Source organism: Bombyx mori, chromosome 24 (genome assembly GCF_030269925.1).
Source record: "Bombyx mori chromosome 24, ASM3026992v2".
NCBI lineage: Eukaryota > Metazoa > Arthropoda > Insecta > Lepidoptera > Bombycidae > Bombyx > Bombyx mori.
In genome coordinates, this window is record NC_085130.1 from 10,212,140 (window position 1) to 10,230,588 (window position 18,449).

Consider the following 18,449-nt stretch of genomic DNA (forward strand, 5'->3'; position numbering starts at 1 on the left):
GGACTTTAAGCATTAACTAAAGTTTGACAATAAACAAAGAGTATATATACATATGTGTGTGTGTCAAATACATGGCAGTGTGTGTAATGCTTTCTTTATTGATTTATTGTATCTATAAAAGATTTTATTATTTAAAAAAATATTAGCATAGTGCACTCCATCTCTATATTCTCTATATGTGTAGGAAATTTCATACTCCTCCGTCCGCGCAATTTTCGTAAAAAGGGGTACAAAGTTTTTGCTTCACGTATAGATAAAATAACTACTAATTTAGATGAGCTTCAATTGGAATGTCTGCGACATCCACCGTACTCCCCGGACCTTGTTCCAACAGATTACCATTTTTTCCGGAATTTGCACAACTTCTTACAAGGAAAAAAAATCAACTTTCTTTTTTAGTCTTGAGAGGCTATTTCAGCTTCTTGAGGTAAAGGTGAGATCACGGGGCTCTGACCGGGAGTGTTGCTAACACTGCAGAATCTACCACCGGATCTGAAACGTGACCCACTGAGAAGATCCGGCGAGAAACTCAGTGGGATGTGTCTATGGGTTAATTCACTCGTCGAGCCCTTCCGGGATTCAACTCCGATGCGGCAGTCCAAACCGCTGTCAAGAGCTTATTGATTTTCGCCCCCATGGTTTTTTTAGTTAAGGGATCAATGAACTACCTATGAGATGACAAAAGTACATAGATAACAACGGTGCATACTTTGATTAATTAAATATATTTTACCAAACAAAATATGACTTTATATTCCTCCCGTACAAAACGCCAATTTCATAAGTAAGGAACTAATATGTGGATTACGATTATGCCAGTCCAACTTTCAATCTACCTGATGATGTCATCACCGATGCCCAAGACTTTCAACTCTCGCTTTTTTTTATTGCTTTAAGGGAGACGAACGTATGGCTCAGCTGATGGTGAGTGGTTACCGTCGCCCAGGGCCTTCAGCAATGCCAGGGGCAGAGCCAAGCTGCTGCGTACCGTTAAGTACTCTCCACAAGCCTCGTTTGAAGAAGGACATGTCATAGCGCTCGGGAAACACCGTGGAGGGGAGCTCATTCCAAAGCCGGATGGTACGTGGCAAAAAAGATCTCTGGAGCATTTTGGATGGTCGCAGTGGCTCCAGGTATGGATGAACTCTAGTCCGGTGGCAGGCGGTGCGATGGTAGAAACTAGATGATGGTATCATCTCAAACAATTCCTCAGAGCACTCGCTCAAAGAAGAGCACCACGTAGCTTCGCTATCCACATCCAGTTTTGTGTTATTATCGACCAGATACATTTTTACTGGTGGTAGGACCTCTTGAGAGTCCGCGCGGGTAGGTACCACCACCTTGCTTATTTCTACCGTGAAGCAGTAACGCGTTTCGGTTTGAAGGGTGGGGCAGCCGTTGTAACTATACCTGAGGCCTTTGAACTTATATCTCAAGGTGGGTGGTGCATTTACGTTGTAGATGTCTATGGGCTCCAGTAACCACTTAACACCAGGTGGGCTGTGAGCTCGACCAACCATCTAAGCAATAAAAAATAAAAAAGGTAGGGAATCACGATTGGGTTATCAAAATGTAAATTACGCTAAAAAAAATTGATATCACTCAAAATCAAAGACGCGATACGAGATTCTAAAAACGTTTCTTCATAAATAAATATTTCATGAGGGAACTTTTTAAATTGAATCTAAGTTTTTAATGGCATTCCAAAACTGCGTGACCGGCTTCGCTCGGGCTATTTATGGTTTTACCTCTCTACTGTTATTTTTTGCTTAGATGGGTCGACGAGCTCATAGATGTTAATGATAACCTGGTGTTAAGTGGTTACTGGAGCCCATAAACATCTACAACGTAAATGCGCCATCCACCTTGAGGTATGAGTTCTAAGGTCCCAGTATAGGTAGTCATAACGGCTGCCCACTCTTCAAGCCGAAACGCATTATAATAGGCAGGGTGGTGGTACCTACCGGTGCGGAGTCACAAGAGGTCCTACCACCAGTAATGTATTATTCTATTGTCAAAGACTATTTTATACTTCTTTAATCACAGATTTCGCCAAGACTAAACTATATACAAATAACATTAAAGACAAACAATATTAATCTATTCTGAATTTGACCACAGACTTTAAACAATAATTAAAGTTTGACAATTAACAATAAACAAAGAATTTCTTTATATGTATGTGTTGTGTCAAATACATGGTAGTGTGTGTTATGTTTTTTATTTATTTAATGATTTAATGTATTTTTTATGCATAATTAAAAAAAAATAACATTCTGCACTCCTTATCTATTTTCTCTATAAAAACCTCTTGCCTCACGTATTAATATACAGATATATATATTTATAAATTAAAAACCGAAAATAACCTAGTTCTATTTCGCTGCGCCAAGGAAAATGTCCGCTAATACAAAACACAAAAATTGTCTCAAGTTATCCACTTTCCGTCCTACGCATAGTCAACGAGCAAACTTGGCCCGTATATAAAAAGGGGCTCATCTAATTCTGTGTCATTCGAAGCACAGTTCTCAGGCTGTAAACAACGCAGTCAACAAACAAAACCTTTAAAAATGTTTAAAATTACCGCTATCCTTTCTTTAATGCTAATCGGTGAGTAACTCAGTTCTTTGTTTATAAAAAGCTTAATATAGTAAGGACTAATGATCCAGCGGGAAGTTGTTTCCGGAGGCAATAGATAACGCAATGAGATATCACCGCTGGTGGTAGGACCTCTTGTGAGTCCGCACGAATAGGTACCACCACCCTGCCTATTTCTGCCGTGAAGCAGTAATGCGTTTCGGTTTCTAGGGCGAAGCAGTCGTTGTAACTATACTTGAGACCTTAGAACTTATATCTCAAGGTGGGTGTCGCATTTACGTCGTAGATATCTATGGACTCCAGTAACCACTTGACACAAGGTGGGCTGTGAGCTAGTCCACCCATTCAAGCAATAAAAAAAAATCTGAATGAGCTCACAAAACCACCAGCTAGAAGATCAGAAAGGATTTTCACAATTCATTATCATCATCAGCCTGTATCTCTGTACCAGTGCTGGATCTTAGCCTGCCCCTTAGTCCACAACAATGAATGGTCCTCCGCCTTCCGAATCCAATCTAATGTCCCACTTAAACGGTCTTAATCTCAAAATACGAGATCCTGACTTGTTCCGGCCATTCGAAGCGCTTTCTTATGTGATTTTTAACAGAACTGTACTTAACTTCGACAACATATGTGTTTAGGGGCATCCGCTCCAAGATGTCGCTAGTTTCCGTACAACAACAAAAAATATTGGTCTTAAATTATCGCATTTTCAGGGACCTGATAATTATAACACGTCTTTGTGTGTCTACCGCGAGTTAGATGCAATAATCTATATATCGACGCTTGAAAGGCAAACATGACTAAGCGACAATAACTGCTTTGTACATATATGATAGGCAATAACCATATTCGATGCGTAAAAAAAAAGTATTTCTATGTCTATTAAAATAATTTCAATCCTACAGCTACTAGCTAGATTCTACTACAGCTAGATTCGTTAAAATAAATTTTGATTTCAACTTTAAATTACTCTACTGTAAAGTTCACGCATTGTCGCTTAGTCATGTTTGCCTTTCAAGCGATATATAAAAATGAATTGCTGTTCGTTAGTCTCGCTACAACTCGAGAGCGGCTGGACCGATTTGGCTAATTTATGTCTTGAATCCAGAAGTCCAGAGAAGGTTTAAAATGTAGATAAATATGAAAATGCTCGGAATTAAATAAAAATAACAATTTTGTTTTCCCTTTGATGTGTCCCCCGTTGGACGGATTCCTTTTGTTTTTTTTTTAAGTTTTTTTATACAAAAGCTTAGGTCTTTTATTTATCGATTGAGGCACTACGAAGTCCGCCGGGTCAGCTAGTTCTAGATAAATACAATCTAATTCTTTTACCAGCGACTTGGTCGCAGGCAGCGTCGCGGCGATTTAAGAAGGACGCGACAGCTTCTGATGATTTCGACGCAGGTCTGATCGTAGTTAGATTGCATGTTAACATAGATAGATAGATAGTATAGATTTCTACTAAGCGTATCGATTTATGAATGTTTGTGTTGTTTGTGTGAATTGTTAAATATTGTCTTACCCTTGTAAAACTACATTATTAGCGATTTTTGGTAGTGTTTAGTAGTGGTATGTTGTATATTCACTTGGTGCATGCATATTAGTTCCTTCTTTTTTTTAAAAGGGATTTTATGACTTGGTAGCTAAGACCTTTAAGTCATGTCTTATTTTAATTTATATTCATATTTTTATGAAAAATGATATTATGGAGTGCAATGAAATGAAGATGATTAATTTGAGATATTAATCGACTGGAATGAAATTAAATGAAATGAGATGAGACGATATGGGATGAAATTTAATCTCAGTAAAATGGTGGTCATTTACTAAGATTTTTTCAGTGGACTTTTTGGAGGATCCCGAAATTTTACGTCCAGCGGCTTTGTTTTATTTTCCCACATTTGTGCACTTTCACAGATATCAAACAGTTAATAAACCACCAGTTATTACACATTTTAACCTGAAGAAACACTAAATAGACAAAATAAAACAAATCACACAACTTCACTCCTCGCGTTCCCGCCAAAAAGTTCAATTAGTTCCTTCTTTTCTAAAGATTAACCTAAAAATCAACTCGACAGACGCGTTTCTTGATGTCAAAGGGCATCATTCACTTCAGACTTAGTGAGAGAAGTGAAACCTAAAATATTTTGAGGTTATTTTTATTAAACAACGCACTGAATTAATAATGAAGTTCATTTGAATTAACAACCCAGCGAAATAATGTTGCGTTTGTTGTTGTCTTAATTGGTTGTACATAGCCGTGTGGGCTCACAAGATGTTTTAGCACCAGTAAATTCAGTGGAAGTAGTTCTATTTTTCCAACTGTAAAGGCAAAGGTGACAATACCATACAGCCAAATTTTTTATAAATTTATTTAAATGAAAAATGATAATATGAAGTGAAACGAAATCAAGTTGATTAATTTGGAACATTAATCAATTAGCATGATATGAAATGAAATGAGATGAGATGATATGGGGAGAAATATAATATCAGTAAAATGGTGGTTATTTAGACTTTTTCAGTGGACTTTTTGGAGGATCCTGAGAAGCTACGTCCAGCGGCTTTGTTTCGTTTTCTCACATCCAGTAAATTCAACGTATATTCTACTTTGAGGACGACGAAATAGAACTAATATAAAACTCCGATTCACGCTCGTACAGGCACCACGCTCTGGGCGGCGAGTTTGTCGTGCGACTCGTGCGGTAATGAGTGCACCTCAGCATGCGGCACCAGACACTTCAGGTCGTGCTGCTTCAACTACTTGAGGAGGAAACGGGGACCCGAATCCGTCAAGGTGAGACTGATCCCCGTATTTAGTCGTTCACACGAGCTTAACTCGACTCGACTCAACCTCCAACGCGCGTTTTGGTATGCTTGGTCGTAAAAATAAACTCCACTCAAACGTCCTTGGAAATTTTCTCTCATCGGAGTGGAGTAAATGAACTGTCAAGTCAAGGTAATGTTATTGTTTTTGTCTTTAATGTTATTTGTCTATAGTGTAGTCTTGGCGAAATCTTTGATTAAAGAAGTATAAAATAGTCTTTGACAATAGAACTATAATAATGTTTATGATTCTAATGTTCTAATGCCTAAACTTCTAATGTCAAATTTTAATTAATTGTAGTCGAATTTCGACTACTGGGGGACCACTAGTTAAAATAATATCGTGTCATTTCTATATTTGCTTACTCAATCTTTTTCAGATCTGGACTCCGAGTGCCCGCGACAATAACTTGGACAGCATCACTAGGCCCAGATACCCTTTCTTCGTCGTCCAGAACCTCCCCGAGCAGTGGCTGGCAAACTTGCCCTCCGATTATAAGCCTTACGATGATCTCGACACCCGACAATCGTACGACGCCTAAACAATAACGGACTAAGGCTGCAATACCATAAGATGTTTATTTGAGACTTCTAAAGCTAAAGAAGGATGTAAATTTTTGGATTCCTTGTGTCATTTAGCTCAAGTTTATCACCCACACCCCTATGCTCTTCCTTTCCATGCCTCTCTGAGTCCTTAGCGTGTTTTTTTCACAAGAAGTTTCGAGTTTAAATCGATTAAGACCAACGAACTTCTATCGCGATTGTTCAATGAAATGTCATCATGATTTCTCGTCCGCGGCTGGTCGAATGAGGATACCTTTAATGTAATCTTTAAACGAATAATAAAAAATCAAATTTAGAACAGATAGATCGTTTTATTCGTCAGCTTAATTTTAAATAAATCTAATTTAAATTAAGATGGCGGGAGCGAAGCCACTTTCGCGGTCATTTTTGACAGCCAGATACTAAAATGGCGGTGTCACCTCCTAGAAATTCGATACAAAAAATTCATTTAGAAAGCAAATAGCAGTTTATTTGTGATGTATTTAGAGTAATTAAACTAAATTGAATTGTTTAATTCTCTAATGATACATTTTTAGTGTTTTGTGTTTTTTAATTTTTTAATTTAATTTCATAGTTTGAAAACAAAACTGTTGGTTATTACGAATAGATGGTTATTTAAGTTAGAATCTTATTAGCGTATCATTTTCCAGTATATAATTTGGATTTAAATCTTAAATCGAAAATCTAATTTAATATAAATATTATGTTAATATATACGACTAGTAAGTTATTCACGATTATAATAATAATTATGTCCGACTACACATTGAATCTTTAAACTTATTCTGTGCAATTCAATATTTCTAAATGTAAAGGCGATTTAGACATACAGCCATTCTTGAATTTGATATAAAACTTAATAATATAATGTCCAGGTGTAAAATCATAAGACATCACAGATTTAAATTGTAAGACGTACTAGTTTGAATTTAATTCAAATGTTCGTATATCTCGCGATAGCAAGATTTTTGCTTGAAAATTATTTAGAAAATTACATTATACACCATGAACATGCCATATAGGTATGGGAATAACCCAAATTTTACAGCCAACTTTTTTTATGTAATAGGTAAACACATGTTGGCATAGTTGAGATGTGTTATTCAGAAATATTAGTTTTTGTATTGACTTCTAGTCTCATATAACGCGGTTTTGCATAACGCGGGACTTGGAATGTATCGACCGTGTTATAGGTGGCTTAACTGTTTATCAAAACATACATAAATCATCTCTTCACATTTAGAAAAATCAAATGCAAAATCACTAACTAAACGCCATACGTCAAAACAAAATGGCTTCCTTTAAAGTATTGACAGATATTATTTTAGAAACGCTACGTTATCGCCATTTACGTGCACATTGGTCGCTGTGTTTTTTTTCTCGTTTTTTATTGTGAATTATAGAATTCTTTTTGTTTCCGTCTCGCTATTTCAGCGCTGGCCTCCTGTATGGCTTCCCACAGTTTCGCTTCGGATAGAATTTGGCGGGATAGTTCGTCTATGGCCGATTCCGAGTCGAGCATTGTGCCTAGAGTGTCTTCGTCGACGTACTGAAAAAATAATTAATCTTTAATCGGTAATATAATAGGTAAATATCTGATTAAATATTAAGTACAATTTAACGAAAACGGAGATAGGAAATCGGATAATCGGTAATTGCGAACACAGATTAATATGTGGCGATCATATTCAAAGAAATGGCTAAGGAATCTAGGACTATAATCGGTTATTTAGCATAAAATAAAATGGTAAACAGTCGACGACGCCCAAAACACGACATTTCGGATCCTGCCGATCCCCTAACGGTGCTTTTAGGTACCACAAGCATCGGTCACCGTTCTCGTCGAACCCGTCGCTTGCGACGAAGGGCTCGACGAGTAAACTAACCCACAGACACAGCCCGCTGAGTTTCTCGCCGGATCTTCTCGGTGAGTCGCGTTTCCGATCCGGTGGTAGATTCTGCGAAGCACGGCTCTTGCTAGGGCCAATGTTAGCAACACTCCGGTTTGAGCCCCGTAAGCTCACCTACTTGTTAGGGCGAAGCTGCAGTAGCCTCTCAAGGCTATCAGCATAGGTAGGAAAAAAAAGATGCTTATGTGAATTGTCAAGTTGATCAGACGTCTTAAAGTCGATGGAAATGACGTTCCAAGATTCCATTATGTTTTTTTTTATTGCTTAGATGGGTGGACGAGTTCACTGCCCACCTGGTGTTAAGTGGTTACTGGAGCCCATAGACATTTACAACGTAAATGCGCCATCCGTCTTGAAATGTAAGTTTATAAGGTCTCAGTATAGTTACAACGGCTGCCTCACCCTTCAAGCCGAAACGCATTACTGCTTCACGGCAGAAATAGGCGGGGTGGTGGTGCCTACCCGCGCAGACTCACAAGAGGTCCTACCACCAGTACGTGTTTGTACGTACTAAATACCCAGCTAATAAGATCCTGTTAAAAAAATGGATACACACCTGTCTTTGGCGCATCAGGTCCTGGTTTGGCATTCCGGGAGCAGTCTGGGAACGCTTCCTGCCGCATCCTTGGTAGAAAAGTACATGTTTAAAGCATTTAATTGGTTTGGTCAGAGCCCTAAGTCTCCTGATACTCAGGTAATTTTTGCTGAAGCTTTGGGAATAACGCGTGACTGTTACGGCTAGAAATAGGCAGAATGACGCTATATATCACGGGACTATCAAGTTAATTGGATCACACTTAATTGGGGTGTCTTTTTTATATTGCTTAGATGGGTGGTAGTTATTACAGCTCACACAAGGTCTTTCTGTCAGACAATGAGCTTACCACGTATAGCGTAGATGTAGCGTGGGTAGTTTCAAGAAATGTGGGCATTTTATATGTTTATTATTTTCAGACCGGGTCTTCTCCGGTCTTTTTATTGCCTGTGCAGGTTGACGAAGATACGGACCACCTGATGATGAATGGTTACCGTCGCCCATGGACGTCGCAATGCCAGGGGCAGAGCCAAGCCGCTGCTATCGCTTAATACTATCTACGAGCCTCGTTTGAAGAAGGACATGTCATAGCGCTCGGGAAACCCCGTGGAGGGGAGCTCATACCAAAGCAGGATGGTACGTGACAAAAAAGATCTCTAGAAGCGCATTTCGCATGAACGCAGTGGCTCTAGGTAGTATGGATGAACTCTACTCCGGTGGGACTCTACTCTTGTATGGAATTTAATAATTACCAGTGAAAGCGTTGCAGAAGGGTCTCTTCTTTGGCATCGTCACCATCTCCTCGTTCGATCTCGGATCAAAGTTCCTCGGGATCTAAAACAATTATACTGAATGTACTCCAATCCGGCGGTTCTTAAGTCGTGTTGTGACATAATATTACCAACTACCAAGCTTATAATTGGCCACGGACCCTAATAAAACCTGCCGGTTCAAGTCAAATCATCTTATATGTCAGTTTTTATTCATTTATTGCTTTGATGGGACGACGAGCTCATATCCCACTTGATGTTAAGTGGTTACCGGAGCCCATAGACATCTACAACGTAAATGCCGCCACTTACCTTGAGATATGAGTTCTAAGGTCTCAGTATAGTTACAACGGCTGCCCCACCCTTCGAACCGAAACGTTTTACTGTTTCACGGCAGAAATAGGCGGGGCGGCGGTACCTATCCGTGCGGACTCACAAGACGTCCTGCCACCAGTAATTACGCAAATTATAATTTTGCCGATTTGATTTTGGCGCCATATTAATTAGCTTCCTTTTAGTGGACATTTTTTTATAAACTGACTAGCCGCATTCGCCCGCTTCGCTGGCCATTTAAAATTAACATTATTATTTATTGTCATTATTATTAGGGACTCCAACACTCATATAAATATTAGCCTATTCATTAAGTACATGTATTTTCTACATGGATACCAAGTTTCAAGTCAATCGGATGCATGATTCAGTAGTTATAACGGAACATCCGTAAAAACCACTGTAGATTTATATATTAGTATAGATATGGTAATCTTAGTTCTGTCCTCCATGATTTGAAAGTAACAACATACCGTGGCCGTCACGCAACACTCGGCGCACAGTAGAGCGACCACAAGCACTAACAAAACGCGCGACGTCATGGCGGGAAACTTGACAGATGACAGATGACAGAAGACAGAAGACTGACAGTTCGCTGTAACGCCTGACCTGGAACAAGCGAAACAGAATAGTTTAAACATTTAGGTGCTTACTCTCCCTTAAACAGAATCTTTTGGACTACAATAATGTCCACGGTAGCGCGGTCTCCGTCAATGTTCCTTCGGAGCTGTCCGGTTGCGCTGAACTAATTTTAAGTGAAATAGATGTTTTTTCTAATTGTCTTACAACTTACAGGAAAAATCTGTCGCGGATCATTTCCCAATTAAATATAAATTAATCTTAAGCAATCAATCAAATGTAATCAAATCTTAGTTATACAATTTTTTTATTTTTGTTGTTAATGCACTGTCGATTGCACGTATAATTGAGGTGACATCTGCCATGAAATTTTGTCAATTTGTCAATGTTTTGTATTGATGATCACTTTGTTGGCGCAACTTAATAAATAAATAAATTGTTATCCGTGAAGCGCAGGATTGTAAATGTTTTTTTTTAGCCACATCAATTTTTAGACGGCAAACAGCCATGTGATCGTGATTGCTAGTCTTTATTTAACCTATCTAATCCTCAGTTCATAGGTCTTTAATCGCTTATAAAATTAATTGGTTATCTGTAAAGTTGGTTTATGGACGATAGTCTTACGTGATAACGTCAGTAGTGGAACTATTGGAACTGCTAGCCCTGACGTCACGCGAGAAGAGAGATCAATGTGTCACAAGCCAACGTTTGGGCCGATCGCGCCCTCGCTTGCACGTCGGCAGGCTCCGGCGGAACGTGACACTTTTTCGTGCCTGCATTCCCAAACCACTTTAAAGATTTCATATCGCGTATGTAATTTACGTAATTTTTTGGTGGTCGCGAACAATAGAAGTCGCGGCCCTTAGAAACAACATAATGACATTATGCGTCGTCATAGTCTTCCGTGGAAGCAGTTTCAATTGTGTCTACGGCTAGCGAATATCAAAGAAAAATAACAGACTGTATTTCAATTATTAAAAAAAATGGTGCGCGTGCAATAAAACTTCCTTTGCGGAGACTAGTATTGTGGTTTTCTTCATTTCTCATCCTTAAATCAAAATTCTCTCGTAATAAGGAACTCTGTGTATAAGAGAAACGGCCTAGCTTGCTTTCTCCCTCTCTCCGCGTTCGAGTGATTCGCGAGACGCTCTATCTATTTTCTCACTCGCGCTCGTCCTAAATTGTATCTTTTCTCTCTAGCCGTAACGAATCTGTCACGAGTTAAATTTTATTCTCAACGCACCTAAAGAAGTTTCACTTCAAAATCACGAATACCACTCTCTTTGCATTTAAACTTTAATGCGCACACGTACGTAATGTTTGGCATATTGCAAGTAGCTGGTTCCATGCGACATATTTAATCAAACCTAACCCGCAGACAGACACAGCCCACTGAATTTTCTAAGTGGGTCGCGATTCCGATCCGGTGGTAGATTCAGCGAAGCACTGCTCTTGCTAGGGTCAGTGTTAGCAAGTCCTAAGTAGCAACTGGAATGACACTAGCTGGCAACGATTAGATAACGAAAAAAAAAGTTTAAAAAAAACTAACATAATACGCTTTTATAGAAAATCCAACTAAAAAATTGAAAATAAAATTTAATAATTTGAATTAAAAATAGTATAAGAAAAATTATTTTATTGTAAAAAAAAAGCGTGGGGTGCTTTTCAGGATATTATAAAAATAACCCTTCTACTCATATCTGTTCATAAAATATTTATAACTACTGATATCATGCACCCCACGCTTTTTTACAATAAAATCATTTGTTCTTACACTATTTCTAATTCAAATTTATTAAAATTTATTTTCTATTTTTTAGTTGAATTTCAATGTTTTCAATATTTTTTTTCAATTTTTAAATATTGATTTGTCATCGGTCCTTAATAAGTATACCAAATTTCGAGTTAATCCGACGTTTTGAAGTGGGTCAAAATCATGTTCAATGAGTCCGTTACATACTAACATATATACGTCTGAAGCTGAGAAAAGCGTATTAAAAATCAAAATCCAAATAATTATACTGGCGAATATCATGTTCGATGTTAGCATTGGCTCGCGTAAACAAAGCCCAACTAATAACTATACACATAATACAAACAGTACATAGTATATACTGGCATCTATCTATATATTAATAAGTGAAGCAAAAACTTTGTATCCCTTTTTACGAAAATTGCGCGGACGAAGGAGTATGAAATGTCCCACACTTATAGAGAATATAGAAAAGGAGTACAGAATGTTAATATTGTTTTCTAATTATGCGTAACTAGCGACCCGCCCTCGCTTCGCTTCGGAAACATTAAAACACACATGAAATAAAAAAAAAAAATTAAAAAAAAATTCAAAAAAGTAGTCTATGTTCATCAGGGACAATGTCGGCTTCTAATGGCAAAAGAATTTTTCAAATCGGTCCAGTAGTTTAGGAGCCTATTCGAAACAAACAAACAAATAAATCTTTCCTCTTTATAATATTAGTATAGAAAAATACATTAAATCAATTAAAAAAACAATACACACACTACCATGTATATGACAAAACATTGTTTGACATTAATATTATTTGTCTATAGTGCACTTTTGGCGAAATCTGTTATTAGAGAAGTTTTTGATAATATAACTATAATAATGTTCAAACTTATGAATTCAATTAATTATTGTCGAATTTCGACTACTCGGGGACCGCTAGTTTAAATTAAAAGATGCTAAACTTCAAAGTGAATTGTCAAAAATTCTCCTTAAGCCAATAGGCTGAGTTAAAGTTCCGCAGTTTGAAAAATTAAGTTACTGGCTATCGAATTCCGGTAGTTAAGAGTTCTATGTAACCAACTAAACAGTTTAATCTTCTTAATTAATTCGATTCTGTTGTTTTAACTGTATCAACGCGACCGGCCCTAAACTTATTTGTCTAAGGAAGGTCACCTTAATTCTTATAATTACACAACGTTAATTATTTATTGTGTTTTATTGTATTATCAGTCTAACAACGCAGCTCGACAAGTCTTTCGGATCCTCCCGATCCACTAACGCTGCTTTTAGGTACCTCAATCATCAGTCATCGTTCTCGTCGAACCCGACGCTTGCGACGAAGGGATCGACGAGTAAATTAACCCACAGACACAGCCCACTGAGTTTCTCGCCGGATCTTCTCAGTGGGTCGCGTTTCCGATCCAGTGGTAGATTCTGCGAAGCACGGCTCTTGCTAGGGTTCGTGTTAGCAACGTCGTCAGGTTTGAGCCCCGTGAGCTCACCTACTTGTTAAGGTTACGCTGAAATAGCCGCTCAAAGCTCCCAGCTTATGTAGGGAAAAAAAAAACCGCTCGATTTTGTTCTTGTAATACCGCTTTGTAAGATTTCGTATTGAAATAAAACGTATTGGAGATTAGAAGCGAATCTCATTTGTATTAGTTATGCCTATTTTTATGACCCAATGAAAAGTCTTCGTGGTCTAAGACGTATTCAAGCGAATAACTTCCACGGTGAAGGAATAATAACATCAGTAGCGAAATCGGATAAACAAACTTTTGTTAGATGGGTGGACGAGCTCATAGCCCACCTGGTGTTAAGTGGCTACTGGAGCCCATAGACAACTACAACGTAAATGCGCTACCTACTTTGAGATATAATTTCTAAGGTCTCCGTATAGTTACAACGGCTGCCCCGCCCTTTCGTGCGGACTCACAAGAGGTCTGCCACCAGTAAACGTCTATATATAATTCTTCGTACTTTTGGGCCCAAATGACGTCACACGTGGTGAAGTCGCGCTCAGCTGTGCTTAACAAGGATGGGGCGACAATGGATGGAAAAGAAAGTAGAAATGACGCATATACATTAATCTATACTAATATATAAATTTACAGTGGTTTTTACGGATGTTCCGTTATAACCACTGAACCATGCATCCGATTGACTTGAAACTTGGTATCCATGTAGAAAATACATGTACTTAATGGATAGGATATTTATATGTATGTACCACCACCCTGCCTATTTCTGCCTCGAAGCAGTAATGCGTTTCGGTTTGAAGGGTTGAGCAGCCGTTGTAACTATACTGAGTTCTTAGAGCTCATATCTCAAGATGGGTGGCGGCGCATTTACCTTGTAGATGTTTTTGGGCTCCAGTAACCACTTAACACCAGGCGGGTTGTGAGTTCGTCCACCCATGTAAGAAAAAAATATACTTTTATTAATTGTTAACGATCAGACACATTTAAAGTAATGCTTCTGCTTTGTTTAGCTTAACGTAACAAAGAAAAATCGATTTAAATTGTTATTGACAAGTATCGCGATATTTTTATCTGAAGTATCCCGGGAAATTGTAATTGTTTTGTGGATACTTACAACGTACTTAACGCACGAAACACGTCAGAATTAATCGATTTTATTTGTAATTTTTAAAACAAAATATTCGTTAAAATATTTAACTGTTGCAAGATCAAATTTAAGTAATTTTCCATATTGTTTTGGTATGTGTTTAAACTTGTTTATATTTAGGTACCGCATTTATAAGTTATATATGATAGTAGATAATTATAATCAAGCATAATATATAAATTTGAAATATGAAAACTTTTGAATCATAAGCTTTTAAACTTTTAAATGATATTTTAAACTGGACAATAAAATGGCGTGAATCAACAAAATTTTCAGTGAACTGTATGGAGGACTCTGAAAAGCTATGTCCAGCGATTTTGTTCCGCATCCTCGGATTCCAAAAGGCATTTAAGTTTGACTAGTTACTAGATTAAATTGACAAAATATTATTTACGTTCCCGCCAAAAACTGTCTGAACTTGTGTATAATCTATGGCGGAAACTAATGCTGCCAATGGGAGAGATGCCATAATGCCTACAGCTACTATGACGCTCTTTGACAATACCACTATAATTATTATGAGTGCAATTAATTCTAATAATGTGTCCATTACGAAATTGAAGTAAGCCGCAATAATACTGAATATGTAAACATTGAATAGTACACCAGTGATTTAATAATAGGCCGTACCTAATATTTTATATATCACCTAGTAAAAATATTAGAATGCAAATTTAGATTTTTTCTCTAACGTGAACTGAATTAGTTCGATTCGTTGTACTTAATATTTTGATTGTGTTATTTTGATTACCTTTTTTAATACGCTTGTGGCGGGTAGCCATCATACAACGCAAGATAATTGACAGATGCCTGAATCTCGCTTACGACATTTTCAAGATAAAGCGCCTATATACAAGTTCGGAACAACAAGATTTGGACCGTCGGTCTACCGAGCAAATATCACCCGCTCGGTGGAAGATCTTCCCTTTGTCGTTTGAGCCCTCTCCAAACGCTTTTATATTAGCTTCAGACGTACCTATGTATGTTAGTATGTAACGGAATCTTTGAACATGATTTTGACCCCATTCAAAACGTCGGATTATCTCGAAATTTGGTATACTTATTAAGGACCGATGACAATACAATATATAAAAAAAAAATTGAAAAAAATAATTAAGAAATTGAATTTCAACTAAAAAATGATTTTTATTTTTCATTTTTTACAATAAAATATTTTTTTTTGACACTATTTTCAATTCAAATTTATTAAAATTTATTTTATATTTTCTATAAAAGCGTATTTTGTTAGTTTTTTTAAACTATTATTTATTTTAAGTTTGAAGCGATATTTTTCATAATACGCAACATTTATCTTTGCAATTATGTAAAGGTCCGTTTTATTTGGTATTAGCATCAACAGTACGATGTTTTTAATTGAACTTCAATTAAGTTTACTCCATTCGAATATCTGATGAAGTTTTTTTTTTCTTATGATAATTTTTTTTCCAAATGCTTAAGTTTTTAATATTATTGATCGAAGCTTAAGCCTAATCAACTTTCACCCCTCGATATTGTGTTGTGTCATCATGGAAACTCCTATAGTTTTCATTTACCTCTCTTTAATATGATTTATGTTTGGATTGTACTTTTAGATTATTTTTTTACTAACTCAATGGTGCAATAGTTAGCGGCCCTAACTATTCTAGTTTCTATAACACAGGGAATCCTAATTTGGCACCGGATGAGCGTGCGTGATTTGTTCCCAGTAATTTTATTAGTAGACTTCAAAAATAATATTATTGCGGCAGTAGAAAACATTTTTGTTTAATATGTTGCCATATATCTACCCTAGTTTCCAGTTCACAGCTTTGTCTTCCTACCGATCCACTAACGGTGCTTTTAGGTACCTCAAGCACCGGTCATCGTGCTCACCGAACCCGTCGCTTGCGACGAAGGGCTCGGCGAGTGAATTAACCCATAGACACAGCCCACTGAGTTTCTCGCCGGATCTTCTCAGTGGGTCGCGTTACCGATCTGGTGGTAGATTCTGCGAAGCACTGTTTTTGCTAGTGTTCGTGTTAGCAACATCGTCAGGTTTGAGCCCCGTGAGCTCACCTACTAGCCCGGTGACGCTGACATGGTCTCATTAGACAATCAGCTTAGGTAGGAAAAAAAGCTTTGTCTGTGTAGACTATATCTTGAGTTCCATGGGAAGAGACCTGTGGCTAGCGGTGGAATGCCCATATTCTTTCTTAGAATTTTGAAAGTCTTTCTTGTCTACAGGCTTCGGTAGACTTTGAGGGATGGGGACTCAAAGACGGCCGTTGTCTATACTAGGGCTTTTTCTGCTGTAAAATATTCTTGTTTCGTGAACCGAAGCATCTGAGGCTCTCCGAGCTCTCTGAGCCTCTCTGAGATCTTCATTCCTTCGTTAAAACTTCCAAAAAGGCTCTCTGACATCTGCCAAGAACGTGTTATGAGGTTCTTCGGACCCATCTTGCGGTCTCTCAGACGTGAATTAGAGAAGCTCGTAATTTTGGGTCGCGTAGAAGGCAAGCTGGTTTTACCGGTGGTAGGACCTTTTGTGAGTCCGCACGTGTATAATTCTGCCGTGAAGTGGTAATGAGTTTCAGTTTGAAGGGTGGGGGGCAGCTGTTGTAACTATACTTGATAACTATATATATAACTATACTGAGACCTTAGATCTTATATCTCAAGGTATGTGGCGGGCATTTACGTTGTAGATGTCTATGGGCTCCAGTGACCGCTTAACACCAAGTGGGCCGTGAGCTTGTCCACCCTCTTAGGCAATGAAAAAAAAAGCGTGTCGTGGGCATAACACCAGCCAGATGATCAAGAGAGTGATGGTTAAGAGAGTGGTTGGTGGTAGTCTATACCATGCGATCCATGCCACCCATGATCGAACACCATGGAGGAAAGTCACATGTGTTCACGATCCTCAGCAGTGAGGGATCGATGAAGAAGAAGAAATAGAACATGAGTCAGATACATCAATATCCAACCTTTTTTTTCTTTGAACGAGAATGTTTCTTTACCCAAATATTTGGCCTCACCCGAGATCTGCTCACGAAAATTTCCACGTTGTAACAACGTTATGCAATAAAGGAACCATGCAGAAATTGCCTAGCGCAATGGGATACCGTCACTAGCAGCGGGAGACCGCCAATTTATGCCGCGAAGCTATCATCTGTGACTCTGTAATGATGTGACAGTAGACATTATCTGACAAGACCTAATAAATGTCTTCGACGCTAACCTAACTTTGTTTTCTATGGTGGTCGCCTAACATAAATATGTCGTGAACGTACATACCATGCAAATGTTTTAGTTATACCTACGAATAAATAGTAAAAATACTGAAATAAATAAATAAACACATTTTCTTGTCAGATATTTTAAAAAAAATCTCCGATTAAAAAAAAAAAGCATTTTTACGTTTATTTCATTTAATATAAAATAAATATAAATACAAAATAAATAAACTTTACAATTAGCTATACTGTTAGATTGTAAAAATACTGAAATAAAGAAATAAACAATTTTCTTGTTTTATAATAAAAATAAAATAAAAACTTCGATTTAAAGAAACATTTTTACGTTTATTTTGTTTAAAATAAATAAACTTTACAATTATTTGGCTATGATAAAACTCAGAGAATTCTTTTTAACATTTTAGTATATGTATATTATATATATATAGTGGAAACTCACCCTGGCCGGTGGAAGGAGCGAATGCAGCCCTTAACAAAGCCTGTTCCTTATATACAAGACACGAAGCGAGGGCGGAACCCAGAACAGAAGGGGCAATGGAGACGCAAACTATTTTATTATTTTATTTCGCGACAAAATGAAGAACCATCGGTTTTCGTTGCTATTGATCGGAAAATTATAATCTAATTTGTTGTTCTTTTACAAAATAATGATAATAGAATAATATAAATTTGTTAGAGAAATAGTCGATTGAAAACTTGAACTAAAATATAGGTGATTTATAA

At 37.5% G+C, this 18,449-nt stretch overlaps 2 protein-coding genes across 3 annotated transcripts; one reads left to right on the top strand and one right to left on the bottom strand.

Annotated features, from left to right (window-relative positions):
* The first annotated feature begins 2,498 nt into the window (after positions 1 to 2,498).
* On the top strand, positions 2,499 to 6,294 carry LOC101745081 (uncharacterized). 2 transcript variants are annotated; one of them, XM_012690489.4, is made up of 4 exons: positions 2,502 to 2,610; positions 3,937 to 4,005; positions 5,268 to 5,401; positions 5,811 to 6,294. In XM_012690489.4, the coding sequence occupies exons 1-4, from the start codon at positions 2,571 to 2,573 to the stop codon at positions 5,970 to 5,972; spliced, it is 405 nt and encodes a 134-aa protein (XP_012545943.1). In that variant the 5' UTR covers positions 2,502 to 2,570; the 3' UTR covers positions 5,973 to 6,294. The 2 variants fall into 2 exon arrangements, with proteins under 2 accessions (XP_004926342.1, XP_012545943.1); XM_004926285.4 differs by lacking the exon at positions 3,937 to 4,005 and having other exon boundaries at positions 2,499 to 2,610.
* Positions 6,295 to 7,201: 907 nt separating this feature from the next.
* On the bottom strand, positions 7,202 to 18,190 carry CCAP (crustacean cardioactive peptide; the record flags this gene model as incomplete). The annotated part of the gene is given in 5 exon segments (NM_001130897.1): positions 7,202 to 7,543; positions 8,461 to 8,528; positions 9,192 to 9,273; positions 10,016 to 10,151; positions 18,166 to 18,190. Coding segments are annotated over 4 exon segments (381 nt in total). The 3' UTR covers positions 7,202 to 7,381.
* Positions 18,191 to 18,449: the final 259 nt, after the last annotated feature.